Here is a 23,988-nt window from a genome sequence, read left to right as displayed (position 1 = left end):
TTGGATCTAGAGATCAAGGAAACAACATTGATATTGCCTGATACCGAATAGGATCTATGACAAATTGTGATGAGGATTATGTAGAACTGCAGAAGGACAAATATCTGCCCATCTTTTTAGATTGTGACTGATGTAGTTCGATGTTAAAGTCCCGAAGAGTACATTTCGTACTTCCGAATAGCGAAAGGGAATGTAGCGAAAGGGAATGTATCTGAGTTTGTTAAATTCTAAATGGAGAACTGCAGCAGAGGGTCCTGGACGTGCAAATACCCAGGCCTTTCAGGGCGACCCACAAGTAAAAAAAAGCCATAAAAAGAAATAGAACTCTTGATTCTTTTTGAATTTAGATGCAAAGAATGTAAGAGGCTGATGATGGTCTTTTACAAGTGGTTGAAGAATGGTGGGAGTGAGGTGTGCAGTTTTAATGCCCAATTTTAAGCAGGACATTGAAAAGGATCAGCGTAAACTATTTAGTGTGTTCACCGGGATGAGGATTACAAGTTGATGGGGAAAAATGAGAAGCAAAGGAGTATTTTTCATGAGGGCTGAGAGGTGAGAGAGTGACCTGAAGGTTTTTTTTGATATTTACGAAGGGTTGTGATGGACAACTGACTGGGGAACAACATAAATGTAACACGATCAGAACATTTTTTTTTAAAACACGGGATTAGCATGTCGAATTCCTTGTAGAGTCCAGAAGTTATTTGAAGAAACTTTGCCCATTGCTTGGATTAAAAAGGAATTCTGAATGAATTGAGCAGAGAGGTGCCTCTTGGAGGAAAACAGCGCAGACTTAAAGGCTGAGCGACCTGTTTTTATGACTCACAAATGTAACGGAATGAACTGGGTGGCGTAACAATTAATTAAGTTATTCCCTCCCTCCTCCGCAAGCTGATGGCTGTATTGCAAATTTCTCACTCTTTAATGGACTTTCTGGAGTCCAAAGTCTCTCTCGACCTTCGATCACATGTTAAAGTATGTGCTGTAAATAACAAAGGAATCAAATAAATGTCTAATTATTTCTTAAATATATATATATAGATTCTGCCTAGCTATTTAAGATCTGCTGTACTTGTGCGCATTTTCCAAAGCATTTAATCATTCAGTCGTCTAAACTATTACTAAAACTATATTATTATACAGCTGCATTAACCGATAAATAACTGCCTCTGTCAACTCTTTGCATCATTGATGCTACTTTTGATCTGGTAAATGAAACTAAGTAATGATTTTATTCCTCTGCAGATTAATCTTATGCCCCATGACCTCATCACTCAGCTCCTGCGGGTTCTGGCTATTGAAACCAAACTGGAAAAGGATATCATCAATGCAGATCCAACAGAGATTGCTCTTAGTGGCCTGGAAGCTTTCTCCTTTGATTATGTTGTGAAGTGGCCACTTTCGTTGATTATAAATAGGTAATTGGCCTTGTCTAGATACAATGCAGCATGCAAATCTACCAGAAAAGCCCTTGTTTAGCTTACTTGTTTGGTTGGGGCACCGACATCAGCTGATCAAGGAAATGAGGATCTCTGGTGATGATGGCGACTTAAGCGCTTCCTTAGAATATAACTTAATTTCTAGAGCTTCACGGCAGCTTTGCAAAACGCTGCTCACCAACTGAACGAAGGTGATTAGTAACGCTGTGGCTCAGCTTGTAATGCTCTTGCTTTGAATCAGGCTTGTAGGTTCAAGACCCTCCATATGTTTGTGCAGAAAAGCTAGATTGGCAACTTTTCATAAGTTCATAGGATATAGGAGCAGAATTAGGTCATTCACCCCACCGAGTCTGCTCTGCTATTCTATCATGGCTGATATGTTCCTCATCTGTTACCTACAATGCGACAGGCCAAGAACTGGATTGCAAAATCAGCCACAGCATCTCCTCCCTAGAATACATGACCTCGGACCGGGAGTAGGCAATTTAGCCTCCCGAGCCTAACGCCCTCAATGTGATCATGGCTGATCCCATCCTGGCCTCAACTCCACCGTCCTGCCCGTTCTCCATAACCCTTCAACCCGTTACCAATTAAAAATCTGTCTAACTCCTCAAATTTACTCACTGTGCCTGCATCCACTGCACTCTGGGGTAGCGAATTCCGCAGATTCAACAACCCTTTTGGAGAAATAGTTTTCCCTCAAATCTGTTTTAAATTTGCTACCTCTTATTCTTATTACCTCTCGTTTTAGAATGCCCCACAAGAGGGAGCATCAGCTCCACGTCTACTTTATCCATACCTTTTAGCATCTTGTATACCTCAATGTGACCTCCCCTCATTCTTCTAAACTCCAGAGAGTATAGGCCTAAACTGTTCAATAATCTCTCCTCATACGGCATTGATGAGGAGGTACTGCCATGTTGGAGGTGCCACCTTTCAGGTGATGCGTTCAACAGAGATCCAATCTGCCAACTCGCATGTGGACATTGGCTATCACTTTCATGCTCAAAAATGATCGCGGAATTCTCCACTTGTCACGTCCAGCATTTCACCCTCAGGGGACACGATACAAAAATTAAATTCATTGGTTAATTCTTTGTTCGCTGTTTGTGGGATGTTCCTGTACACATATTTAGCTGCTATGTTTTCCCACATAACTGATTACGGGTAATCTAGTTGAGAGGTGCTTTGGCAAAGCTTGAAGATCTGATAAACTACTTTATGGATACAACTTCTTTCAATTTCTTTCACCCTGCTGTAGAAATTAATGATAAAAATGCTGAAGAAAATCTTGTATTTCGAGTGAAAAAGATGAATCTGAAGATCATCAAAACTATTAAGACTGCTACTGCGAATGTTGCTGGAATGACTTTAATATAATGTTGCATGAATAGCTTGCTATGTTCTGTTGGGAAACATTTTAAGTTGAAGACCCAAAGCAGGGTGTCATTTGAATTTGTTGAGATTGTCACTTCTAAAATTGAATATAAGGGCACGCAATAGTAAAAGAGTTTTCCTGTTTTGTTTCAATTTAGAGTACCCAATTATTTTTTCCCAATTAAGGGGCAATTTAGTGTGGCCAATCCACCTACTCTGCGCATCTTTAGGGGCATGGGGTTTAGACCCACGCAGACACTGGGAGAATGGACAGTGAACCAGGCACGTGATCCAACCCTTGTCCTCGGTGCTGTGAGGCAGCAATGCTAACCACTGTGCCACCCAGAGTTTCCTGTTTTAGAAAGGAATGGGGTTAAGTACAGTGCTCCCAAATCTCCTCAAGTGTATTTTGAGTTGCCCAATTTTGCATGCTTTCACATTTGTGAAACTTGATTTGAGATTTCATAATTGGTCCAAAGTTGTTTTTTTTTAACTTCTATTATGGGATGTGGGTGTCGCTGCCTGGGCCAGCATTTATTGCCCGTCCCTAACTGCCCTTGAACGAATGACTTACTGGGCCATTTCAGTGCACGGTTAGCCAACCAATAGCCTGGAGTCTCGTATAGGCCAGACTGGGTAAGGGCAGCAGATTTCCTTCCCTAAAGGACATCGGTGAGCCAGCTGGGTTTTTACAACAATCAGTAGCTTAATGGTCACCATTACTGAGACCAGACTTATAATGTCCAGATTTAGCTATTTATTCCAGCTACGGTGTGGGACGAGCATGTCCCCAGAGCATTAGCCTGGGCCTCTTGTGTTGCTAGTCCAGTGACATTTTCCCCCGTCCTCCCATCTCAATCAATTAGTCCTGATTACAGTAAACTGCACCATGGAATTAAGCAGGGTTTCTAATATGTAGTCTACTTAATGATGGAACATATATATGCTCTGCACATTCCAAAATAACTAGTCAAATTTGTTCATATTTAAATAATTCACAACAGTAAGATATTAAACAGCCCGAGAAATAATTGACAATATATACAATTGTAAAAAAGAATTTGCATTTCTAATATCTTGGGATAATGGATCCTTGATTCTAGCAGAATGTGGGACTTAAAAACATACGAGCAGAATTCCCAGTTGCTCTTTATGTTAAGCAATGTTTGAACTCCTAAAAGTAGCAAAGAATAGAGCAGATCTACGTGTTTTTAAGCAGGAATTCTTTCGACCATGGGGCTGTCACAGACAACAGAATTGTAGATTATTTTTCTAGGGTTAGGCTCTATTATCGTAGACTCCAACATGAATGGAAAGGTGAACACACATTGTCTGGGATAAGTTAGCTAATTGAATATTTAAGTGAAACAAGAACGGAGAACGCTGGAAAACCTCAGCAGGTCAGGCAGCATCTGTGGAGAGAGGGAAACGGGGTTAACGTTTCGAGCCCGTTTGACTCTCAATCCTGATGGGGAGTCAAACAGACTTGAAATGTTAACTCTGCTTTCTCTACCTACAGATGTTGCCAGACCTGTTGGATTTTTTCAGCATCCTCTGTTCTTATTTCGGATTCCAGCATCCGCAGTACTTTGCTCATTTTAACATTGGTATCTGCAACCACAATATTGTGAAACCTGCTGTTAAAAAAAAAATAAGGACATCATGGTAGATTGAGGTGCGCCACCCACTCCGCATCTCGATGCAGGAATTATGGATTGCAAAGTGAAGTATAGCTGAGCAACGTTTAGGGATTTGAAAAGAAAGCACACACTATTTCGGATGTAGATTAACTCTGATCTCAAAGGTACTTCCACGAATTCCTAAATTTTTCATAATCACCAAGTAGTGTGGAAGTCTGTAACTTCTTGTTACAGTGGTATTTGGATGTTTTATTACCATCTTCATCGTTTTTTTAAAAATAAAACCATGTCAGTGGAAAAGATTCACAAACTGTTTCCAGGATTTTTTTTGTGACCGCAACCCATTATGCTGTGACATTTCAGCTTTCTGACTGATTTCCAGGCAGAATCTGTCAGCTGACTGACTGAAAATTCATATGCCAGCAATCATCTGCTTGGCAAAAAATTCTGTTGGCAGATACACAGTGGAATTCAGGGTCGTTAAAGGGACCTAGGAAGCTTGGCAGCAAATGCCTCTCTGAAATTTGAATCTCTTATGAAATAAGCTTGTGTTCGATGCATTTCACATTTGTCGTCTTAGGATTTTTATATTTTGTATTCAAAAGTATATCTTGGCTGCTTTAACTTAATATTGAACGAGATGAAGTGGGATCTGCACCAATGCACGTGGTTCACTAATCCTTTACACCAACAAAAAATGTAAGCATAGCAGCAATCTAGGGAGCTTTTCATTTTGCTCGTAGCAAAAACCATCACAGAGCAGTGATTAGGAAATTGGATTGATAAAGTAAATACTTGCATCGGACTCATCATGCGTCCGAAGCTTCTCAAAGTGCCTCAAGCATTGAATTAATTTTTGACTGTTAAAGATGCAGAATATATATCTCTGCCATTCATTGTTGATCAAGAACTGAGGAGAAAGTTAGAAACTATTCCAACAGAGGGATGATTAATATATGGAAAGCTTATCTTAATGCTATTTGCAGAATAACTAACCTGATTTCATTTAAGCATTAGTGTTTTGACCTGACAGCTGAAACTAGAAAGCGCTCCACTCCAAGCTGGTCTTTAATGTTGTTTTCCTACTTCCCAAGGTTTTGTTTTGTGTGTTTGCCATAATTGACTTGTTGGGTGGAGGACAAGTGAGTGAATGGATGAGGAAGAATGTTACATTACATGCAGTAAGTAAGGGACAGTCCCTCATTCTGTGAATCCAATTGAGCCTCTCAATAAAGATTTCCCCTCTTGCCTCCAGTTCTTCTCTCAGACACGCACAGCTTGTCATGTTTGACCTCCTGTCATTATTGCCCTGCTGCCGCCCGTGGCCAAGGTGTGGCCTAGCCAAGGCTTCTATATCCGATGGAGTTGAAGCTGAAATGGCCTTGGAATGAACAAATGAATTCCTTTAAAAGGGAGAATATCCCAAATTTCTCGTTTCTCCTATATGGTGGAAGACTATTTATTTTGTACATGAAGGTGACCCAATATTCAAAGATTGAATAAGCTCAAATGTTAAGTACTGACAGCCAGAAGTATTAACTTTATGGTGAATTGTAACTTTAACGTTACATCAGACGCTTTCGCAAATGCTAGAGAGGGCCCTCATTATGGCCTATTAGACCGTAGATGATTTCTCCAATTTTCCATAAAATTATTTTGTGTGGAAAAATGCTAGATAGCATTAGCAAAACTAACTAAACATGCTTTTTAACAGTGGGTCTGTTTGGATCGCACTATTACCACAGAGTAAAATTATATACATACGCTTTGAAAATGCAATGCCGTGGGTGCATTCCAGACTTCTGTGCAAAGGAGGCTTCATGTAGTTGTTCCAATGTATGCTGCCCATAAAGATCTTATTTCCAGTTCTCGAGTTGTATTTCTGTAAGCTCACTATTCATTTATTTCTTCTCAATAGGAAAGCTTTAACTAGGTATCAAATGCTCTTCAGACATATGTTTTACTGCAAGCATGTGGAACGGCAGCTGTGTAATGTGTGGATCAGTAATAAAGTTGCAAAACAGTATTCATTACACTCTGCAAAATGGTGAGTATGATATTTTGGAACAGTGTTATACAGTATACTGAAAAAAGTTGACCATGCATTCGCAATCTTTACTGCATTATAGCATCGCTACTAGAACTGTGATTTTCCCACAGTTGTGAGCCTATGCCCGTGGGCGTGCAGGGTCATAATCCAATTTCCAAATGTTTGGATCCTTTTGCATTTGGCTGCGGTGCCAGATTTCTTCCCGAAATGAACAATATTGCTCAAGTAAGGGCAGCATCATTTTAAGGCCAAATGGAATTACGATTTGTGTAACACGCCCAGAATTAGAGTGTGAGCTCACGCGATCAGTGAGTACTCTGAACAATAATGCTTTTATTGTGAGAAAACTGTCCTTTAAAATGCACTTTATCTATAAATATGGAAGATGTTAAATATGCGGTTTAGCTCGTCAGAAGAGCATGGGGCAAGAAGATACAAATCAAAATGCTACTTGAGCTTTTTTGGCCACTTTGTTTAAATATTACATGAATCACTAGTTAGCAAGTTTGAATAAAGTAAACGCACTAGCTGATTGAAGCCAAGCTTGAAAATTGCAGTTCTTGCATGAGAATTCCATTCAGCAGATGTTTTTTGTAAATCGAGAAACCTTGTGGCATTTATCCACCCAAAATATTTAATGAGCTCCATCAACGCCATCTGTACAAAATATAAAGGTGTGGTTCAAGCTTCATATCGCACACAAACAGACTGGAAATTTCCCTGGGTTGACCCCGGTCGCTTGCCATCATTTCGGCAGCAGGTTGGGCAAAACCTCAAGTAAATGTCTGACCAAATTCTTCTGAGACGTATAATTGGGCGAGTGTTCAATTTAAGCTGTCATGCTGGGGTTTTTTTTTTTGTTTTGCGATATTGTTGCCTACTTATTCTTGATGATAACCATGTTTATTCAATCCTTTTTTAAATTGAAGTTGGTCAGAATGTCGAAATATGTATTTGTGATGTGAATTACTCCCAGCTACTCAAACAACTTCTAAACATTTGAAACCTAAAATGCAAAATATCTATTCCTCAAAAGCATTTTAACCGTTAAACGGTCTGTACTGTAACACTGCTTTTATGAAAACGTGAATTCTGAATTAATGTCAATAGGGACGGCATGGTGGTTAGCACTGCTGCCTCACAGCGCCGGGGATTCAGGTTTGATTCCGACCTCTGGTTCCTGTCTGTGTGGAGTTTGCACTTTCTCCCCGTGTCTGTGTGGGTTTCCTCCAGTTTCCCCCCCACAGTCCAGAGATGTGCAGGTTAGGTGGATTGGCCATGATAAATTGCCCCATTGTGTCCAATGGTTGGATGGGGTTACAGGGATAGGGTGGGGGATTGGGCCTAGTTGGGTGGTCTTTTGAAGTGTCGGTGCAGACCCGATGGGCTGAATGGCCTCCTTCTGCAGTGTCGGGATTCTATGAAACAAATGTTAATTTGAATGTCATGCTCTTACTCCCTTTCTTGTCAAACTGAACGAGGCAACCATTACCATATCTAAAGTCCCATCAAGCTTGGACATGTCTTTAGTCAGACACCTCGCTCTAACCAGGACAACTAGCTAGATACAAGGTGGGAATGTTGAGCGCCATGTTGGTTACCCATCCACTATTTGAATACTGGAGCTCTGGCCTCCTGCTTGCTGGAGTGAAGCCACTCTGTTCCCCTCGGACACAAATGACCTGCTAGATGTCAGCCTGGTATTCCGAGACAACCAGAGTTCTCATCGCTTCTCACTGATACAATCTGAAGTAGGGCCCAAATCCGTAACCTTTTAACTCGAGTGGGAATGCTGCCACTGAGCCCAAGGTTTATTCCACCTGGATGTGGTTTCGGATCATTTATTTATGAGGACGTTTGACTCTGGACTTTGTGAGGAAGAGAATTGAGTGGTGGGGGGGGGTAGAAAAGCCATTTTAAGTTGAGATAAAGATGGTTTTGTAAATGGTGCACAACATTCTATTGTGAGGAAGCTGTGGAGGAAAACAGTCTTCTCAGCCTGCCACCTTTTTCTTCCGAGTCTGCAAGTTTTATTTGCAGGTTTGTTTTTAATACTTCAGGTTCCTGACGTTCACCATCCCTTGCTTTATCCATTAGGCTTGCTGCAGCTTTCACTTTGAGACAGCGAATGCTGAATTTTGTGCAGAACATTCAGTACTACATGATGTTTGAGGTCATGGAGCCGAATTGGCACGTCATGGAAAATAACCTAAAATCCGTAAGTAAGGAGAAAAAAATTCAAATTAGCTGGAAAACCATTTACAGGAGTCTTAATGGTGCCTCATTTCTGTCTCGTACTTTGCTCAAACTATTCTAATGTACAAAATATTGCCAAACTTAATGTCTCCCGGACAGTTGTTACTGTACTCTGTGCTGTGCCGCTTTTAACTTGGTCAATGTGGAAAAGATTAGCTCAGCATTTCTTTTTGGCTGTAATCATGAACCAAATTACATTAAGCAAATATAAATTACCTGCTGTTAAAAGCATTTAGTTTTAATGAATACTCTGAATTCGTTTTGTTTTCTCTACTGACTAACCTCACGTAAACCTTTTGGCAATAATAGGGGGGGAAAAAAACGAAGGAATCGTAACCTAAATGTGGAAGACATTACTGCAGAGACAGATAATTAAATCAAAATGTGCGCTAACCATATTTTTGTCATGTAGTCTTATGGTACTCATTAAAATGTTTTAAGGACAAGATTGCAGAGTTATTTATGCTCTTGTTAATTGTGGCTGCAGTGCACAATCTCCAATATTTATAAATGGAAGTATTTGAAATAGAGATATATCTTGAATAATTTCACATTGAAATTATTGTTATGCTTGTCGAGTTCCTTGTCATTGCCCAATTATGGGCAGTAGTAAGGATGGAACAGTTTGGGTTGAAGATGCTTTGTATGTATGATTGGCTCCAGAAAACTCAATTCCCAGTTTTACAATATTGTTGTTCAGTTAAAACAAAGTGACTTCTGCCCAGATTGTGGCTTAGAACCCAACGATTCCTTTGTGTGACTTTAGGCATCTTAAGTCTGACCCATTAAAGATTGTGACTGGAACCCAGCTTATCGCTTGTTCTCTTGAAACATGGCCACTGTGCTTGTGCTGTGACTGGAGAGGGTATTTTGTACATGATAGATTGAAGGAAGGAAATTGGTCATTGGTGCCCAGAAATACAGGATAGTTCTTGTTCCGTACAGACCATGAAAGGATTTGAAGATGGTATTTGCCACAGATGTATGGGGGGGGGGAAATCACAGTGATGAGGCCATTTGTTTCGTCATGTCCATGCTGGCTGTCAGCAGGAACAACACAACTGCTCCCACTGCCCTGCCCTTTATCGCAGCCTGCAGATTTCTTCTCTTCAGGTGTTTATATCCGCTTCCCCACGCATTCCACTCGCTGCTTACAAAATACCTTTTGTCAATCACCTTAAATAGCTGTCACCTGGTCTCAACCCTTCTACCAATGGGTATGTTTTTTCTCAATTTATTTAGCTCAGACCGTTCATTATTTTGAACACCGTTTGCATCTCCTCTCAACCTACAGTGGTTAGCACTGTTGCTTCGCAGCTCCAGGGTCCTAGATTCGCTTCCTGGCTTGGGTCACTGTCTGTGTGGAGCTTGCACGTTCTCCCCATCTCTGCCTAGATTTCCTCCAGGTGCTCCGGTTTCCTCCCACAGTCCAAAAACATGCAGGTTGGGCGGATTGGCCTTGCTAAATGGCCCTTGGTGTCCAAAAAGGTTGGTGGGGTTACGGGGATAGGTTGAAAGTGTGGGCTTAAGTGGGGTGCTCATGCCAAGGGCCAGTGCAGACTCGATGGGCCAAATGACCTCCTACACTGTAAATTCTATGATCCACTTTAAGGAGAAAAGCATGGTGGCACTGCTACCTCACAGCGCCAGGGACCCAGGTTCAATTCCAGCCTTGGGTGACTTTCTGTGTGGAGTTTGCATTTCCTCCCCGTGCCTGTATGGATTTCCCCCGAGTGCTCCGGTTTCCTCCTGCAGTGCTAATATCGCCCCTCAAGTGTCCAAAGATGTGCAGGTTAGGTGGCGTTACAGGTGTAGGGCGGTGGAGTGCGCCGAGGTGGGGTGCTCTATCAGAGGGTCAGTGCAGACCTGTTGGGCCGAATGGTCTCCTGCACTGTAGATATTCTAATCCTAGCTTCTCCAATCTATCTATGTGATTGTAGTTCCTTATCCCTGGAACCATTTTCATAAATCTACTCTGCATCCTCCCTAAAGTCGTCACATTTTCCTGAAGTTTGCGTGGTGCCCAGAACTGGATGCAGTTCTCCAGTTGAGGCTGAACCAAAGTTGTATAAAGGTTTGTCAAAGCTTCCTTGATTTGTACTCAACGTCTCCACTTACAAAGCAAAGGATCCCCTATACCTTTTAGCCACTTACGGTTTCTCTGTGGTAATGAACAGCTTCTGAGTTCTAAACTTGAATAGAGATTTCAAAATGCTCATTTGAGTCATGTGACCTCCTCCCTGCACACATGATTTCATAAAGTGATATTTATCTGGCGTTTGTTTTCTGGCTTATTAATGTCCCAGTCATTAGCCTCGAAAAGAATTGTCGTCCAGATTGATCACCCTGTTCTGGGTAATCTTACAAAGATGCAAATGACATCCGTTTCCTTTCAATAGTTCCCCTTTGAAATGGACTTTGAGAGTCCCAGATGTGTAATCTCACATGTCAGGGCATGTCTCCAGTGCCTAAGTGGTCACCTTACAATTCCGGTTGTCAGGTGACTTGTGGCGGTTATTCTTTGGTTCAGCAAAGTTTGTTTTTAAATAAGCTAAATAGAATAACGTTTGATTTACATAGTTTATGATATCTCCATAGCAGCAGTGTGTACCATCTACTAGTTTATGATATCTCCATAGCAGCAGTGTGTACCATCTACAAGATGCACTGCAGGAACTCACCAAGGCTCCTTAGACAACATCTTCAACCCTCTACCATCCAGAAGGACAAACAGATGCATGGGAACACCAGCACCTGGAATTTCCTTTCCAAGTCACTCACCATCCTGACTTGGAAATAAATTGCCGTTCCTTCACTGTCCCCTTCCATAACGGCACTGTAGGTGTATTTACTCATGGACTGCAGTGGTCCAATAAGCCAGCTCAGTACCATCTTCTCAAGGGCAATTAGGCGTGGGCAATAAATGCTGGCCTAGCCAGCAACGCCCACATCCCGTGAATGACTGAAGAGAATGACTGACATGTCGTCAGTGATGTGACTGCTCCTCTGGAAATGGATTTTGAAATTGGTTTGGTTGTAAAACTAGTAATACTAGTCTGAGAGAGTCGCTTCCTGCTGATTACACATACTCCTCACATGCAGCTGGTCATAAACACACATGAAAATTGTCAAGCAGTCATTGTCCTTGTAACGGAACATGTGAATGCTAAGTAAGAATATCCCATACAGCCATACATTACTAGTGACAGGTTTAATTCTTCACCTTTTTTTATGTATGTGATGAATTCTGATTAGACAAATGACTTGATACTGGAAGTTATGCTTTGCATGTTTGAGGGTGAAGTTGGGAAAGCTGCCCTCCTTGAAACCCAGAATGGAATGGCTGTTCTTGACCTTCCTCCACTATGCTGCTGTTGCATTCTGCAGTATTGTCCATCAGAGTGTGCGGACTGCTCGTCAGATCAGCGGGTTGAGGGAGGAAAGGGCATCTGCACTCTCACTGTTGCTTTCTCCTTCCCAGTGTCTGAATTCTTTTATCTTGTCCATTGCTTTCTCACGCCTGACTCCCCAGCATTAACCCTAATTTGGGTGGTACGGCAGCACAGTGGTTCACAGCGCCACGGTCCCAGGTTCGATTCCCGGCTTGGGTCACTGTCTGACTGTCTGCGCGGAGTCTGCACGTTCTCCCTGTGTCTGTGTGGGTTTCCTCCGGGCGCTCTGGTTTCTTCCCACAAGTCCTGAAAGACGTGCTTGTTAGGTGAAATGAACATTCTGAATTCTCCCTCCCATGTACCCGAACAGGCGCTGGAATGTGGCGACAAGGAGATTTTCACAGTAACTTCATTGCAGTGTTAATGTAAGCCTACTTGTGACACTAATAAAGATTATAATTATTCTGATTCTACCCCAAATGAGTAGACTAGGACTATACTCATTGGAATTTAAAAGAATGAGGGGGGATGTTATAGAAACATATACAATTATGAACAGAATAGATGAGATAGAAGTAGGGAGGTTCCATTGGTGGGTGAAACTAGAACTAGGGCGTATAGCCTCAAAATAAGGAGAAACAGATTTAGGACAGTTGAGGAAATTCTTCACCCAAAGGGTTGTGAATCTGTGGAATTATCTGCCCAGTAAAGCAGTTGAGGCTACCTTGTTGAATGTTTTTAAGGCAAAGATAGATAGATTTTTGAACAGTGAAGGAATAAAAGGTTACGGTGAGCGGGCGGGTATGTGGAGCTGAGTCCACAAAAGATCGGCCATGATCTTATTGAATGGCGGAGCAGGCTCGAGGGGCCCGATGGCCTACTCCTGCTCCTAGTTCTTATGAATGGACACTAACTTCAACAGAAGATGGTCAGAAACCCGGTGACCCTGGTCGATATGAGGTCACCTCAAACTGTTCACCACGGTCATGCGAACCTCCCAAGGAAAGTCTTTGCACGCGCCCATTAAATAAAATTTAAGAGTGTATGAAGTTTCCTATTCAGTGTGTCTAAACAAAGCTTCTTATAACCTAAGCAACAGTTTTTGCACTTCGGAGTGACATTCCGCACTAACCCCCCCCCCATCTCGAATCATAATCCAGGTGAATTGTATTTAACTAACATTTATGCGTGAAGTTTCCTGGGATGAACCAATACTTCTCATAATTCTTGCAACTGTTTGGCACCACTTTAGGCATCCAACATTGATGAGGTTTTGAGCTACCACACCAGTTTCCTGGACAATTGTATGAAGGATTGTATGCTGACCAATACAGTGCTGCTGCAAATCTTCTCAAAACTTATGTCAGTGTGTGTCATGTTTACTAACTGTATGCAGGTAAGCATTTCTATTCCATTTTATGTGTGTCTAGGTTTCTGTTCTCTTGTCCTTATTTATTTTCATTAAATCTGGTTAAAGAACAAATCAACTAACCTGCGTGTGACTGCCAATGCCAGGGATATTTTGCTTTAAGCTAAAACCATAAGTGTAGTCTGTGCAGGTGGGAGAGCTTGCATTTCTGTCACAAAACCTGGAAGTTTGAGTGGGTTTCCTCCGGGTGCTACGGTTTCCTCCCACAGTCCAAAGATCTGCAGGTTAGGTGGATTGGCCTTGCTAATTTGCCCCCTAGTGTCCAAAAGGTTAGGTGGGGTTACGGGGTAGGGCGGAGGCATGGGCTTAAGTAAGGTGCTCTTTCCAAGTGCCAGTGCAGACCCGATGGGCCGAATGGCCTCCTTCTGCGCTGTAAATTCTATGAATCCTCTGCTTGCTGTAAAAGAAAAGTCGCCAAAGGCTGCTTTCCACTTTGAGGCGGGAGCTGACTGGTGGTGCAGGCAAGGGGTAAGGTTGAGAAGGCGGGTCCTTCATGGATAGCCTCAGCCGGTACGGGAATTGAACCCACCCTGCTGGCCTCGCTCTGCATCTCAAACCAGCTGTCTAGCCCACTGAGCTAGACTGTCTGTTTGTGTGCATGCTGTGGCACTTTGACTGCATAGTTGATCTGATAGGTCTCCTACGCAGAAGGCAGCCTGATTGGCTGGCAGGCTAGGCTTTCAGTTGGTTGGGGGCACTAGGAAACTGCAGATCAAATGCCTTGATCCTTCCCTCAGTAATCTGTCCTTTTGAAATGTCACAAGGAGGTTTAGCAGTAAAAGGGTTGAAACTGGCACACTTTAAATGCAAGCAGTGTGATTCCAATTACCTCGCTTTGGTAGTCCAACTTCAGCCGTTAACATTCCCTGGTACAAGTGCTGACACATGGTTGAAATCTAATCTCAGAACCCATCTATAATCTTAATTTTTTTTTTTATTTGTCATCTTCTGCCAACAAAAAACAACCACCTCACTAGATCGATTACAAATATTTATTGTGCGCATGCAGGAACAGTGTGGCTGTAATTCTGCTTCAGTATTACAGGGTCGAAATGTGCACATTACCTGTCTAGCCCTTGCTTAATGGAAATGTACATATTTTTATACCGTCAGATCAAAGGTTACACAGCTCTGCAGCTTCCCCTCCCATTTGAAAATGGGTGGAGGGAATGCATTTTGGAGATTTGAAAGTATCCTATCTACATCAAGGAAGAAGGTTGCAAACTTTCACCCTTCAATTACTGAATTTCTTTTGAAGAGGCTGTTTGATCCAACCTAAATTAAAGCGTAAATTATACTAAATAATAATATACGGTGCTTTATTGCAAAATATTACTTAGCAGATTTCCTTAACTCGCTGAATTTATTTTAATTTTGGAGAGAGAAAAATTCTAAGCTACTGACGGAGGTGTCATCTTTCCGGTTTGACATTATTCCACAGCAAATTTCATAGAAGAGCAGGGACATCTAACCAACGTCTTGGTTAGCATTTATCTTTCAACCAATGGGGGCAGCACAGTGGTTAGCACTGTTGCTTCACGGCACCGGGGCCCCAGGTTCGATTCCCGGCTTGAGTCACCGTCTGTGTGGAGTCTGCACGTTCTCCCCGTGTCTGCGTGGTTTCCCTCCAAGTGCTCCGGTTTCCTCCCACAAGTCCCAAAAGATGTGCAGGTTAGGTGGATTGGCCATGATAAAACTGCCCATAAGTGTCCAGGGATATACAGGTTAGGTAGGGTTATGGGGCTTGGGTTGGGGAGCGGGCTCAGTTGGGGTCCTGTTTCAGAGGGCTGGTTTCCTCCCACAAGTCCCGAAAGACGTGCTGTTAGGTAATTTGGACATTCTAACTTCTCCCTCAGTGTACCCGAACAGGCGCCGGAGTGGCGACCAGTGGCTTTTCACGGTAACTTCATTACAGTGTTAATGTAAGCCTTCTTGTGACAATTAAGATTATTTATCATCAAAAGTGATTACCTGGCCATTTATCACAAATTAGCCGTCTCGTTTCCTACATTTCAATAGTGACCTATTTTTCAAAGGTACCTCATTAGCTGGGATGTCCTGAGGCCGTGACAAGGTCCATAATGCAGGATTTTTCCCTTTCTCATGGAGAAAAACATTAAGACAGGATTGGCTGAATGGTCTGCCTCTCTCTTCAATAAGCTTCAAGATTTAGCAATAAAATTCCTTTAAAAAAAAAAAAAAATCATACCTAGTTATTCAGCAAACCAGGAATTCTCCAGGAATTTGGGCAAATGTGTTAAGATACTTGGAAATAAAACATTGACTCAAACAAGAAATTGAACAACAAAGAAAATAAAATCTGTCATCTTCCTTTGAACTTGTTTCCAACTGATCATAGAATTTACAGTGCAGAAGGGGGCCATTCGGACCATCAAGTCTGCACCGGCCCTTGGAAAGAGCACCCTACCTAAGTCCACGCCTCCACCCTATCACAGTAACCCTACCTAACTTTTTTTGGACACTAAGGGATCTTTCCATGGATCCAGTTCGTGGCATCACTGAATCAGTAGATCGAATGTCGTTAGTTTTTCATAGAATTTGTATTTCATAGAATTTACAGTGCAGAAGGAGGCCATTCGGCCCATCGAGTCTGCACCGGCTCTTGGAAAGAGCACCCGACCCAAGGTCAACACCACCCCCCTATCCCCATAACCCAGTACCCCCACCCAACACTAAGGGCAATTTTGGACACTAAGGGCAATTTATCACGGCCAATACACCTAACCTGCACATCTTTGGACTGTGGGAGGAAACCGGAGCACCCGGAGGAAACCCACGCACACACAGGGAGGATGTGCAGACTCCGCACAGACAGTGACCCAAGCCGGAATCGAACCTGGGACCCTGGAGCTGTGAAGCAATTGTGCTATCCACAATGCTACTGTGCTGCCCCTTAGTTTTCAATTATAAGTACACTAAAATGGATCAAATGTTAAATACACATATTATGTACCTTAATCATTGAGCTACAAGTGGAGAATCTGAGATCAGAATGATGCCTCAGCAGTATTTTTCACGTCTCCATTTTATTCCCCATTCCAAACTAAATTACACAATTCCCAAATAATGGAAAATCCAGGATCCATATTCCAGGGTTTGTTCATTGTACTTAATGTTGGTCTGTTTAGATTTTTATTGAATTCAAATTTCACCATCTGCAGTGGTGGGATTTGAACCCGGGTCCCCAGAGCATTACTCTGGGTCTCTGGTTTACTAGTCCAGGGACAATTCCTCTGCGCCATTGCCTCCCGAGCCTAACTATTTATGAGAACAGAATTGTTGCCTATCATGAGTAGTTGCCCTCTGCTATCTCCATCAAGCACTTTTGACTTGTTTAGGATTGTCTGAAGTACAATAAGCTGTAATGTTATATTCTCAGAAGTTTACGCAAAGCATCAAGATTGATAGTGAGATCTCGCTGGTACATGGTACAATGAAAGGTCCACCAACTCAGTCGGAACGAAGTGAAGAGACTGAAAAGAAGAGGCTCACTAAAAAGGTAAATATTCTGTCTAATTCTGTTTTGCTCCTGGCTACGTACTGACCTTGGTACCATACTGACAACAAATGTTTTGCATCGAAAAATACAGTAACCGTGTAAAATTTAGCTTCTTGTAATTTAATTGCAGTGTTTTTAGAAGAACACATTCCCCTTGTTCTTGGGCATTGCAATTTAAATCCAACATCTGGAATGAAATTGTTCTTTACCGGATTAATTTGGCAACCACATCCGCCTTTTGTTTACCAGTACAAACCACCAGCAATAATTTGGCAATATCACTGGATGGCTGGTGTAGAAAATAAAAATATTCACACTGATATGAGCGGGATGTGCTCTTGTTGGATTAGGGTTAGTACACCCTGCAGGGAGTGTGGGGGTGGGAGGAGGGGAATGGAGAGTTTAATGTGTGAGGGTGCTTGCCGCAGACACAGGAAGCAAAAATGCAATTTTCTTTTTTTTTCAAGTAAAGTAATCTTTATTGTCACAAGTAGGCTAACATTAACACTGCAGTGAAGTTACTGTGAAAAGCCCCTAGTCGCCACATTCTGGCACCTGTTCGGGTACATGGAGGGAGAATTCAGAATGTCCAAATCACCTAACAGCACGTCTTTCGGGACTTGTGGGAGGAAACCGGAGCACCCGGAAGAAACCCACGCAGACACGAGGAGAACGTGCAGACTCCGCACAGACAGTGACCCAAGCCGGGAATCGAACCTGGGACCCTGGCGCTGTGAGGCAACAGTGCTAACCACTGTGCCCACCAACGTTGAATTTTAAAATATACAGTTCTCTAGTTTTTAAAATTTCTCTCGAGTTTGTTGGCAATTTCTTCATTCAAAATCAAAGCAGCAATGTTTGATTGTGGGGTCAGTGATTGTTGTTCGGACACATTTCTAAAGGCTCTACTGTTTCTGCAGTTCGTAGCGGAGCATGCTGACGCACTACATTCGACATCCGGATTCGAGAGTACAATCAACACCTTTGACAACAATTTTTCGTCCAACCTGCTTGACCTGCTGGACAGATTAAGTATTTCAAGTACAAATGACTGCGAGCACAGTATGATCAACATAATATACAGGTAGGTTATTGGTGAGGTATCCTGTCTATATACAGAATTTGAGAACTGCTGTGCTGTTGGTGCAGGATTCACTTTGGTTTGATTATTCTGCATATACATGAGAGGCGTTTTCACTGTACTTCAGTACATGCGTTTTCACTGTACTTCAGTACATGTCTTCACAGTGGAAGACACAAATAACATGCCAGTGACTGATGGAAATGAGGCTATGACAGGTGAGGACCTCGAGAGGATTGATATCACCAAGGAGGTAGTGATGGGCAAGCTAATGGGGCTAAAGGTAGACAAGTCTCCTGGCCCTGATGGAATGCATCCCAGAGTGCTAAAAGAGATGGCTAGGGAAATTGCAAATGCACTAGTGATAATTTACCAAAATTCACTAGACTCTGGGGTGGTCCCGGCGGATTGGAAATTAGCAAACATGACACCACTGTTTAAAAAAGGAGGTAGGCAGAAAGTGGGTAATTATAGGCCAGTGAGCTTAACTTCGGTAGTAGGGAAGATGCTGGAATCTTTCATCAAGGAAGAAATAGCGAGGCATCTGGATGGAAATTGTCCCATTGGACAGACGCAGCATGGGTTCATAAAGGGCAGGTCGTGCCTAACTAATTTAGTGGAATTTTTTGAGGACATTAACAGTGCGGTAGATAACGGGGAGCCAATGGATGTGGTATATCTGGATTTCCAGAAAGCCTTTGACAAGGTGCCACACAAAAGGTTGTTGCATAAGATAAAGATGCATGGCATTAAGGGGAAAGTAGGAGCATGGATAGAGGATTGGTTAATTAATAGAAAGCAAAGAGTGGGGATTAATGGGTGTTTCTCTGGTTGGCAATCAGTAGCTAGTGGTGTCCCTCAGGGATCAGTGTTGGGCCCACAACTGTTCACAATTTACATAGATGATTTGGAGTTGGGGACCAAGGGCAATGTGTCCAAGTTTGCAGACGACACTAAGATAAGTGGTAAAGCAAAATGTGCAGAGGATACTGGAAGTCTGCAGAGGGATTTGGACAGGCTAAGTGAATGGGCTAGGGTCTGGCAGATGGAATACAATGTTGACAAATGTGAGGTTATCCATTTTGGTAAGAATAACGGCAAAAGGGATTATTATTTAAATGATAAAATATTAAAACATGCTGCTGTGCAGAGAGACCTGGGTGTGCTCGTGCATGAGTCGCAGAAAGTTGGTTTTCAGGTGCAACAGGTGATTAAGAAGGCAAATGGAATTTTGTCCTTCATTGCTAGAGGGATGGAGTTTAAGACTAGGGAGGTTATGCTGCAATTGTATAAGGTGTTAGTAAGGCCACACCTGGAGTATTGTGTTCAGTTTTGGTCTCCTTACTTGAGAAAGGACGTACTGGCACTGGAGGGTGTGCAGAGGAGATTCACTAGGTTAATCCCAGAGCTGAAGGGGTTGGATTACGAGGAGAGGTTGAGTAGACTGGGACTGTACTCGTTGGAATTTAGAAGGATGTGGGGGGATCTTATAGAAACATATAAGATTATGAAGGGAATCGAGAGGATAGATGCGGGCAGGTTGTTTCCACTGGCGGGTGAAAGCAGAACTAGGGGGCATAGCCTCAAAATAAGGGGAAGTAGATTTAGGACTGAGTTTAGGAGGAACTTCTTCACCCAAAGGGTTGTGAATCTATGGTATTCCTTGCCCAGTGAAGCAGTAGAGGCTCCTTCATTAAATGTTTTTAAGATAAAGATAGATAGTTTTTTGAAGAATAAAGGGATTAAGGGTTATGGTGTTCGGGCCGGAAAGTGGAGCTGAGTCCACAAAAGATCAGCCATGATCTCATTGAATGGCGGAGCAGGCTCGAGGGGCCAGATGGCCTACTCCTGCTCCTAGTTCTTATGTTCTTATGTGACAATAAATAGCAATCAATCAGTCTGATCAAGTGACGAAGACTGTTTGGTGTCACAAGCCACTGTTTGATTTGTGTTTCTGATTTCATTGAGAATCCATAGGATCCCTCCAGTGCACCAGGATGCCATTCAGGCCATCGAGTCCAAACCGACCCTCCAAAAGAGCACCCCAGCCAGGCCCACTTCCCCCAACCCCATAACCCCAGCTAACCTGCACATCCCTTTTCACTGAGGGCCAATTGATCATGGTCAATCCACCTAACCTGCACGCATCTTTGGATGTTTTTATTAGGTTTTTATTTTGTGAACATCAAAATTCTTTCCTACCTGCTTGGAATTGATGGAATCACAGAAAGTGGACAGCACAGAAGCTGGTCATTCTTCCGGGCATTTTGCAGCATATCAACAACTCAGGCTAGTCCCAGTCTCCTTCTCACACACTCATTCTTCTTTCTAATCATTTTAAGCCCAGGTGTATTTCCCTTTTAAATGAATTTATGGCCTATGCTTCAACAATGGTTGTGTCAGAGAATTTCATGTTCCAACAACTCTTTGGAAAGTAATTATTTTTCCTAATCACTGTTTAATTGCTAAAATCCTTTGCCCTCCATTTGTGTGTCTCAGACTGGTGTCAGAACTCTCGCAAAGCTTTGGATCAATACATTCATTCTTCCTGTGAAAGCAGCATTTGCAAACACTTTTGCCCACAGCTTTGTCCTCTTTACCTGCTGTAACGTTGGCAGAGGAATGGTAATATCCCTCTTTACAAGGCTTGCCCAATTTCCACTGGAGTTACTCCGGCCAATCTGGAGGACCCCTCCCCCACCCGAGGGAATTCCCAGCAACTGAGCACGTGGTTATAGATATTGGCCTAATATCTGCAAGTGAAACCAATGATTGAGAAGCCCGAGTTGGTAATTTGGGAAAACCATGATCGGCGGGTAAACGCACATCTTCGATTTAATCATTTTGAAAATTGCCCTTTAAATCGCCCAGCTTTCCTTCCTATTTTCCTCGCGGGCGTGTTTGCGAGCATGCAGTCTCCTTTTATTGGGTAGAAGGAAGGAATTATGTGCTCTGCAGGAATCTCCTTATTTATAACAGAGGCGGTACATCAAAACACGGACAAAAGGGAGTATTGTAACGAGACCAGCAATTTGCTTTCCACACATTAGATGCCCTGCCAAAGAACAGTGTTCCATCTAGTGGCGGAATGAAAAATTAAGAAGCTCGCTGTCTACGGTGACTAGCAATCTGGGGTTTTGACCCCATGAAGCTGAGGCTGCTAGTATGGTATTTGCACATCATCGCAGAGTTAATGTCACCTTGATCCAGTTATTCCATACGAGTGTAGAGGATGCTTCAACTTGACCACACACCCGTCAGAATGTAATCTTGTTTGGGACTGATCAGAATTCCATTGCGTAGATTGCTGAAAAACAAATAACAAAAAGGAATCAGGAATCGCCCATAGTCACCATTAACACAAGAGTCCCCCTCCCCCCAACCCTCCCAGCTCTCTCCCCTCCCCACCACCTAATGTTCGATGTAATCAAATTCTCGAAAGTGCATAATGAATAACGCCCATGAATTGAAGTACCCCTCAATCCTTCCCCTCAGTTCAAATTTGACCTTCTCAAGAGTCAAGAATTCCAGCAGGTCCCCCCGCCACGCCAGGGCACATGGTGGAGAGGTTGGTCTCCATCCCAACAGGATCCACCTTCGGGCAATCAACAAGGCGAAGGCAACAACATCTGTCTCCTCACCCTTTTCCAACCCTGACTTGTCCGACACCCCGAATATGGCCTCCCGAGAGCCCAGGTCCAGTTTCACGTGCACCACTTTAGAGATTACCCTAAAAACCTCCTTCCAGTAATCCTCTAGCTTTGTACAGGACCAAAACATATGATCACTGGTTTGTGTCCCCCCGCAACGTTCACACACATCTTCTACCCCCTCAAAGAGCCGGCTCATCCTTGCCCTTGTGAGGTGTGCTGTACATACCACCTTCAGCTGTATCAGCCCCAACCTCGTGCATGAGGTGGGTGGAGGCATTCACTCTCCGGAGCACCTCACACCAGAACCCCTCCTCCATACCCTCTCCCAACTCTTCCTCCCACTTTGCCTTGATCCCTTCCAGCGGTGCCTTCTCCTCTTCCAAAATATCCCCGTAAACCGCCCCCTTCTGGATAATTTTATCTGTTAAACTACTGTTGTGTTTTCTCATTGCAGATTAGATTTTAATGGATTTTACACCGAGCGCCTTGAACACATGTCTGCAGAAAGAAGTAAATCGCAGGGCCCCCAAGGAACTGTTCCAAGAGCAACTTGATCCACTCAATAAAATGCTAGACGTGGTTTATTGTAGATTTGCCATCATAATGTCCAATGACTGCAAAACAAGACTGGTATGTAGGTGTGTAATAACTGAGGCTACCAGAAATCCATACTCTGCGATCCAAGTTTTCAAATATGTAATTAGATTATTTTGAAGCTTTTGTGAATAAGATCCATTTTGTTAATACTATGTTAGTTTGCAGCTAGCTGTCAGATACAGAAAAGTAAAATGGAGTTATTTTTGTGTTCAATATTGCTGGGCGATGGGGGGTTGGTGTGAATTCTAACCCCTGAGGAGATTTGTACCCAAAGCAGTCCATTGTCCCTTCCTGATTGTCCCCCTCCTCATGACTATGTTGCTATTCTCAGATAGGTGTAATTGGGGAAAGGAAGCAAGAAGTTGTGGGGTGGGGGGGAAGAGAGGGAGAGAGAATCGGCCAATTGGTAATCATTACAGTGTCGCTACTGTGTAAGGAGCAGCTGAGCTTGAATCTGCTCTGCTTCTCATTGAAGAGAGTGATAGAGAGGTATGAAATGGAAAGTAGGCAAGAGCGGAGAATCTAAGGGTAATGTTTTGAAATTTCTAAGTGTTACGTTGAGTGCAGGACTGTGTAAATGGGGTGGTATGTTTATTCAAAAGCTGAGATTTTCAGATTTTTATTTTAAAGTCATAGTGCCTTCAATCATTTCACTTTATCTACACCCTGCACTTCAATTTTTATTATATTTAGTATATCTGATCAACAGTCTGTAATAAATTTTCAATATGAAACACGTCTAAATTGTAGCATTGTGCTTCGTCTTTGAGTGAGTGAAGTGTGCGGACTCTCGGGAACTGAACTGAAACGAAACTCGACTGTCATCAGAGGCAACCTTTTCATGTTTGTCGAAACGAGATTCAAAACCTAGAGTGCAAGCTCTGATTGGAGGTTTCCACAGCTTTTTTACGAAGCCAGTGAAATTCTCTACATTTACGTGCCATTATCTGCTATGTATCTATGTTACAGCTCATGACTTTTGCCTGATGGACTTGGAGAAAATGAGTCTTGGTACAAGTTAACCAGTGAATACAGTCGCAGTTTGCTACCTGCCCGGTGATGCTTTGATTTTCAAAGGCACAACATAAATGCAAGTTGTTAATAAGGGAGTCCCCTGAAGGGTTACGGATCCACATGCGCTGATATCCTTCTTGTACCAGAGTAGACAGCTGGAGAGGGCATCCTGGGCTCCCTTCAGCTCATGAACATTGTTCCATTTCAGGAAATCGGATGACAATCGGGATGGAAGCCTGGACTGCGATTTTCATTTTTTATTTCCCCCCCCCAAATTCCTGGAGTAAGGGGTGCTTCGGCTGGTTGTAGGGACCATACTGATACAGAACATAAAGCCTGGCAGCTGCCAATGCCCTTTGTGTCCACTTGGTGGCACTATCTACCCAATGAGTTAGTCCAATGCTGAACTCTTCCTTTTAAGGAAATCAGTCAACCAAAGACAAACTCCAATTTTAAGCAGATTCACAAACAAAGAATGTATCAGTGAATAAATCCACAGATGTATAAAATTACAGTGTAGACTATTGATTACTTCTAATG

At 42.8% G+C, this 23,988-nt stretch overlaps 1 protein-coding gene across 2 annotated transcripts in view; it reads left to right on the top strand.

The window, feature by feature from the left end:
* Positions 1-23,178, top strand: part of tubgcp2 (tubulin gamma complex component 2) — a 52,437-nt gene extending 29,259 nt beyond the window's left edge. For both annotated transcript variants that reach the window (XM_072491667.1, XM_072491666.1), the window contains 7 exons: positions 1,246-1,418; positions 6,375-6,503; positions 8,604-8,724; positions 13,407-13,550; positions 16,984-17,103; positions 18,024-18,187; positions 22,292-23,178. In XM_072491667.1, the coding sequence (XP_072347768.1) occupies positions 1,246-1,418; positions 6,375-6,503; positions 8,604-8,724; positions 13,407-13,550; positions 16,984-17,103; positions 18,024-18,187; positions 22,292-22,391 (951 nt within the window). In that variant the 3' untranslated portion in view covers positions 22,392-23,178. The remainder of the gene's footprint in view (positions 1-1,245; positions 1,419-6,374; positions 6,504-8,603; positions 8,725-13,406; positions 13,551-16,983; positions 17,104-18,023; positions 18,188-22,291) is intronic.
* Positions 23,179-23,988: the final 810 nt, after the last annotated feature.

Source organism: Scyliorhinus torazame, chromosome 28 (genome assembly GCF_047496885.1).
Source record: "Scyliorhinus torazame isolate Kashiwa2021f chromosome 28, sScyTor2.1, whole genome shotgun sequence".
NCBI lineage: Eukaryota > Metazoa > Chordata > Chondrichthyes > Carcharhiniformes > Scyliorhinidae > Scyliorhinus > Scyliorhinus torazame.
The sequence above is the reverse complement of the archived record's forward strand: the minus strand, read 5'-3'. Positions and strand labels throughout refer to the sequence as shown.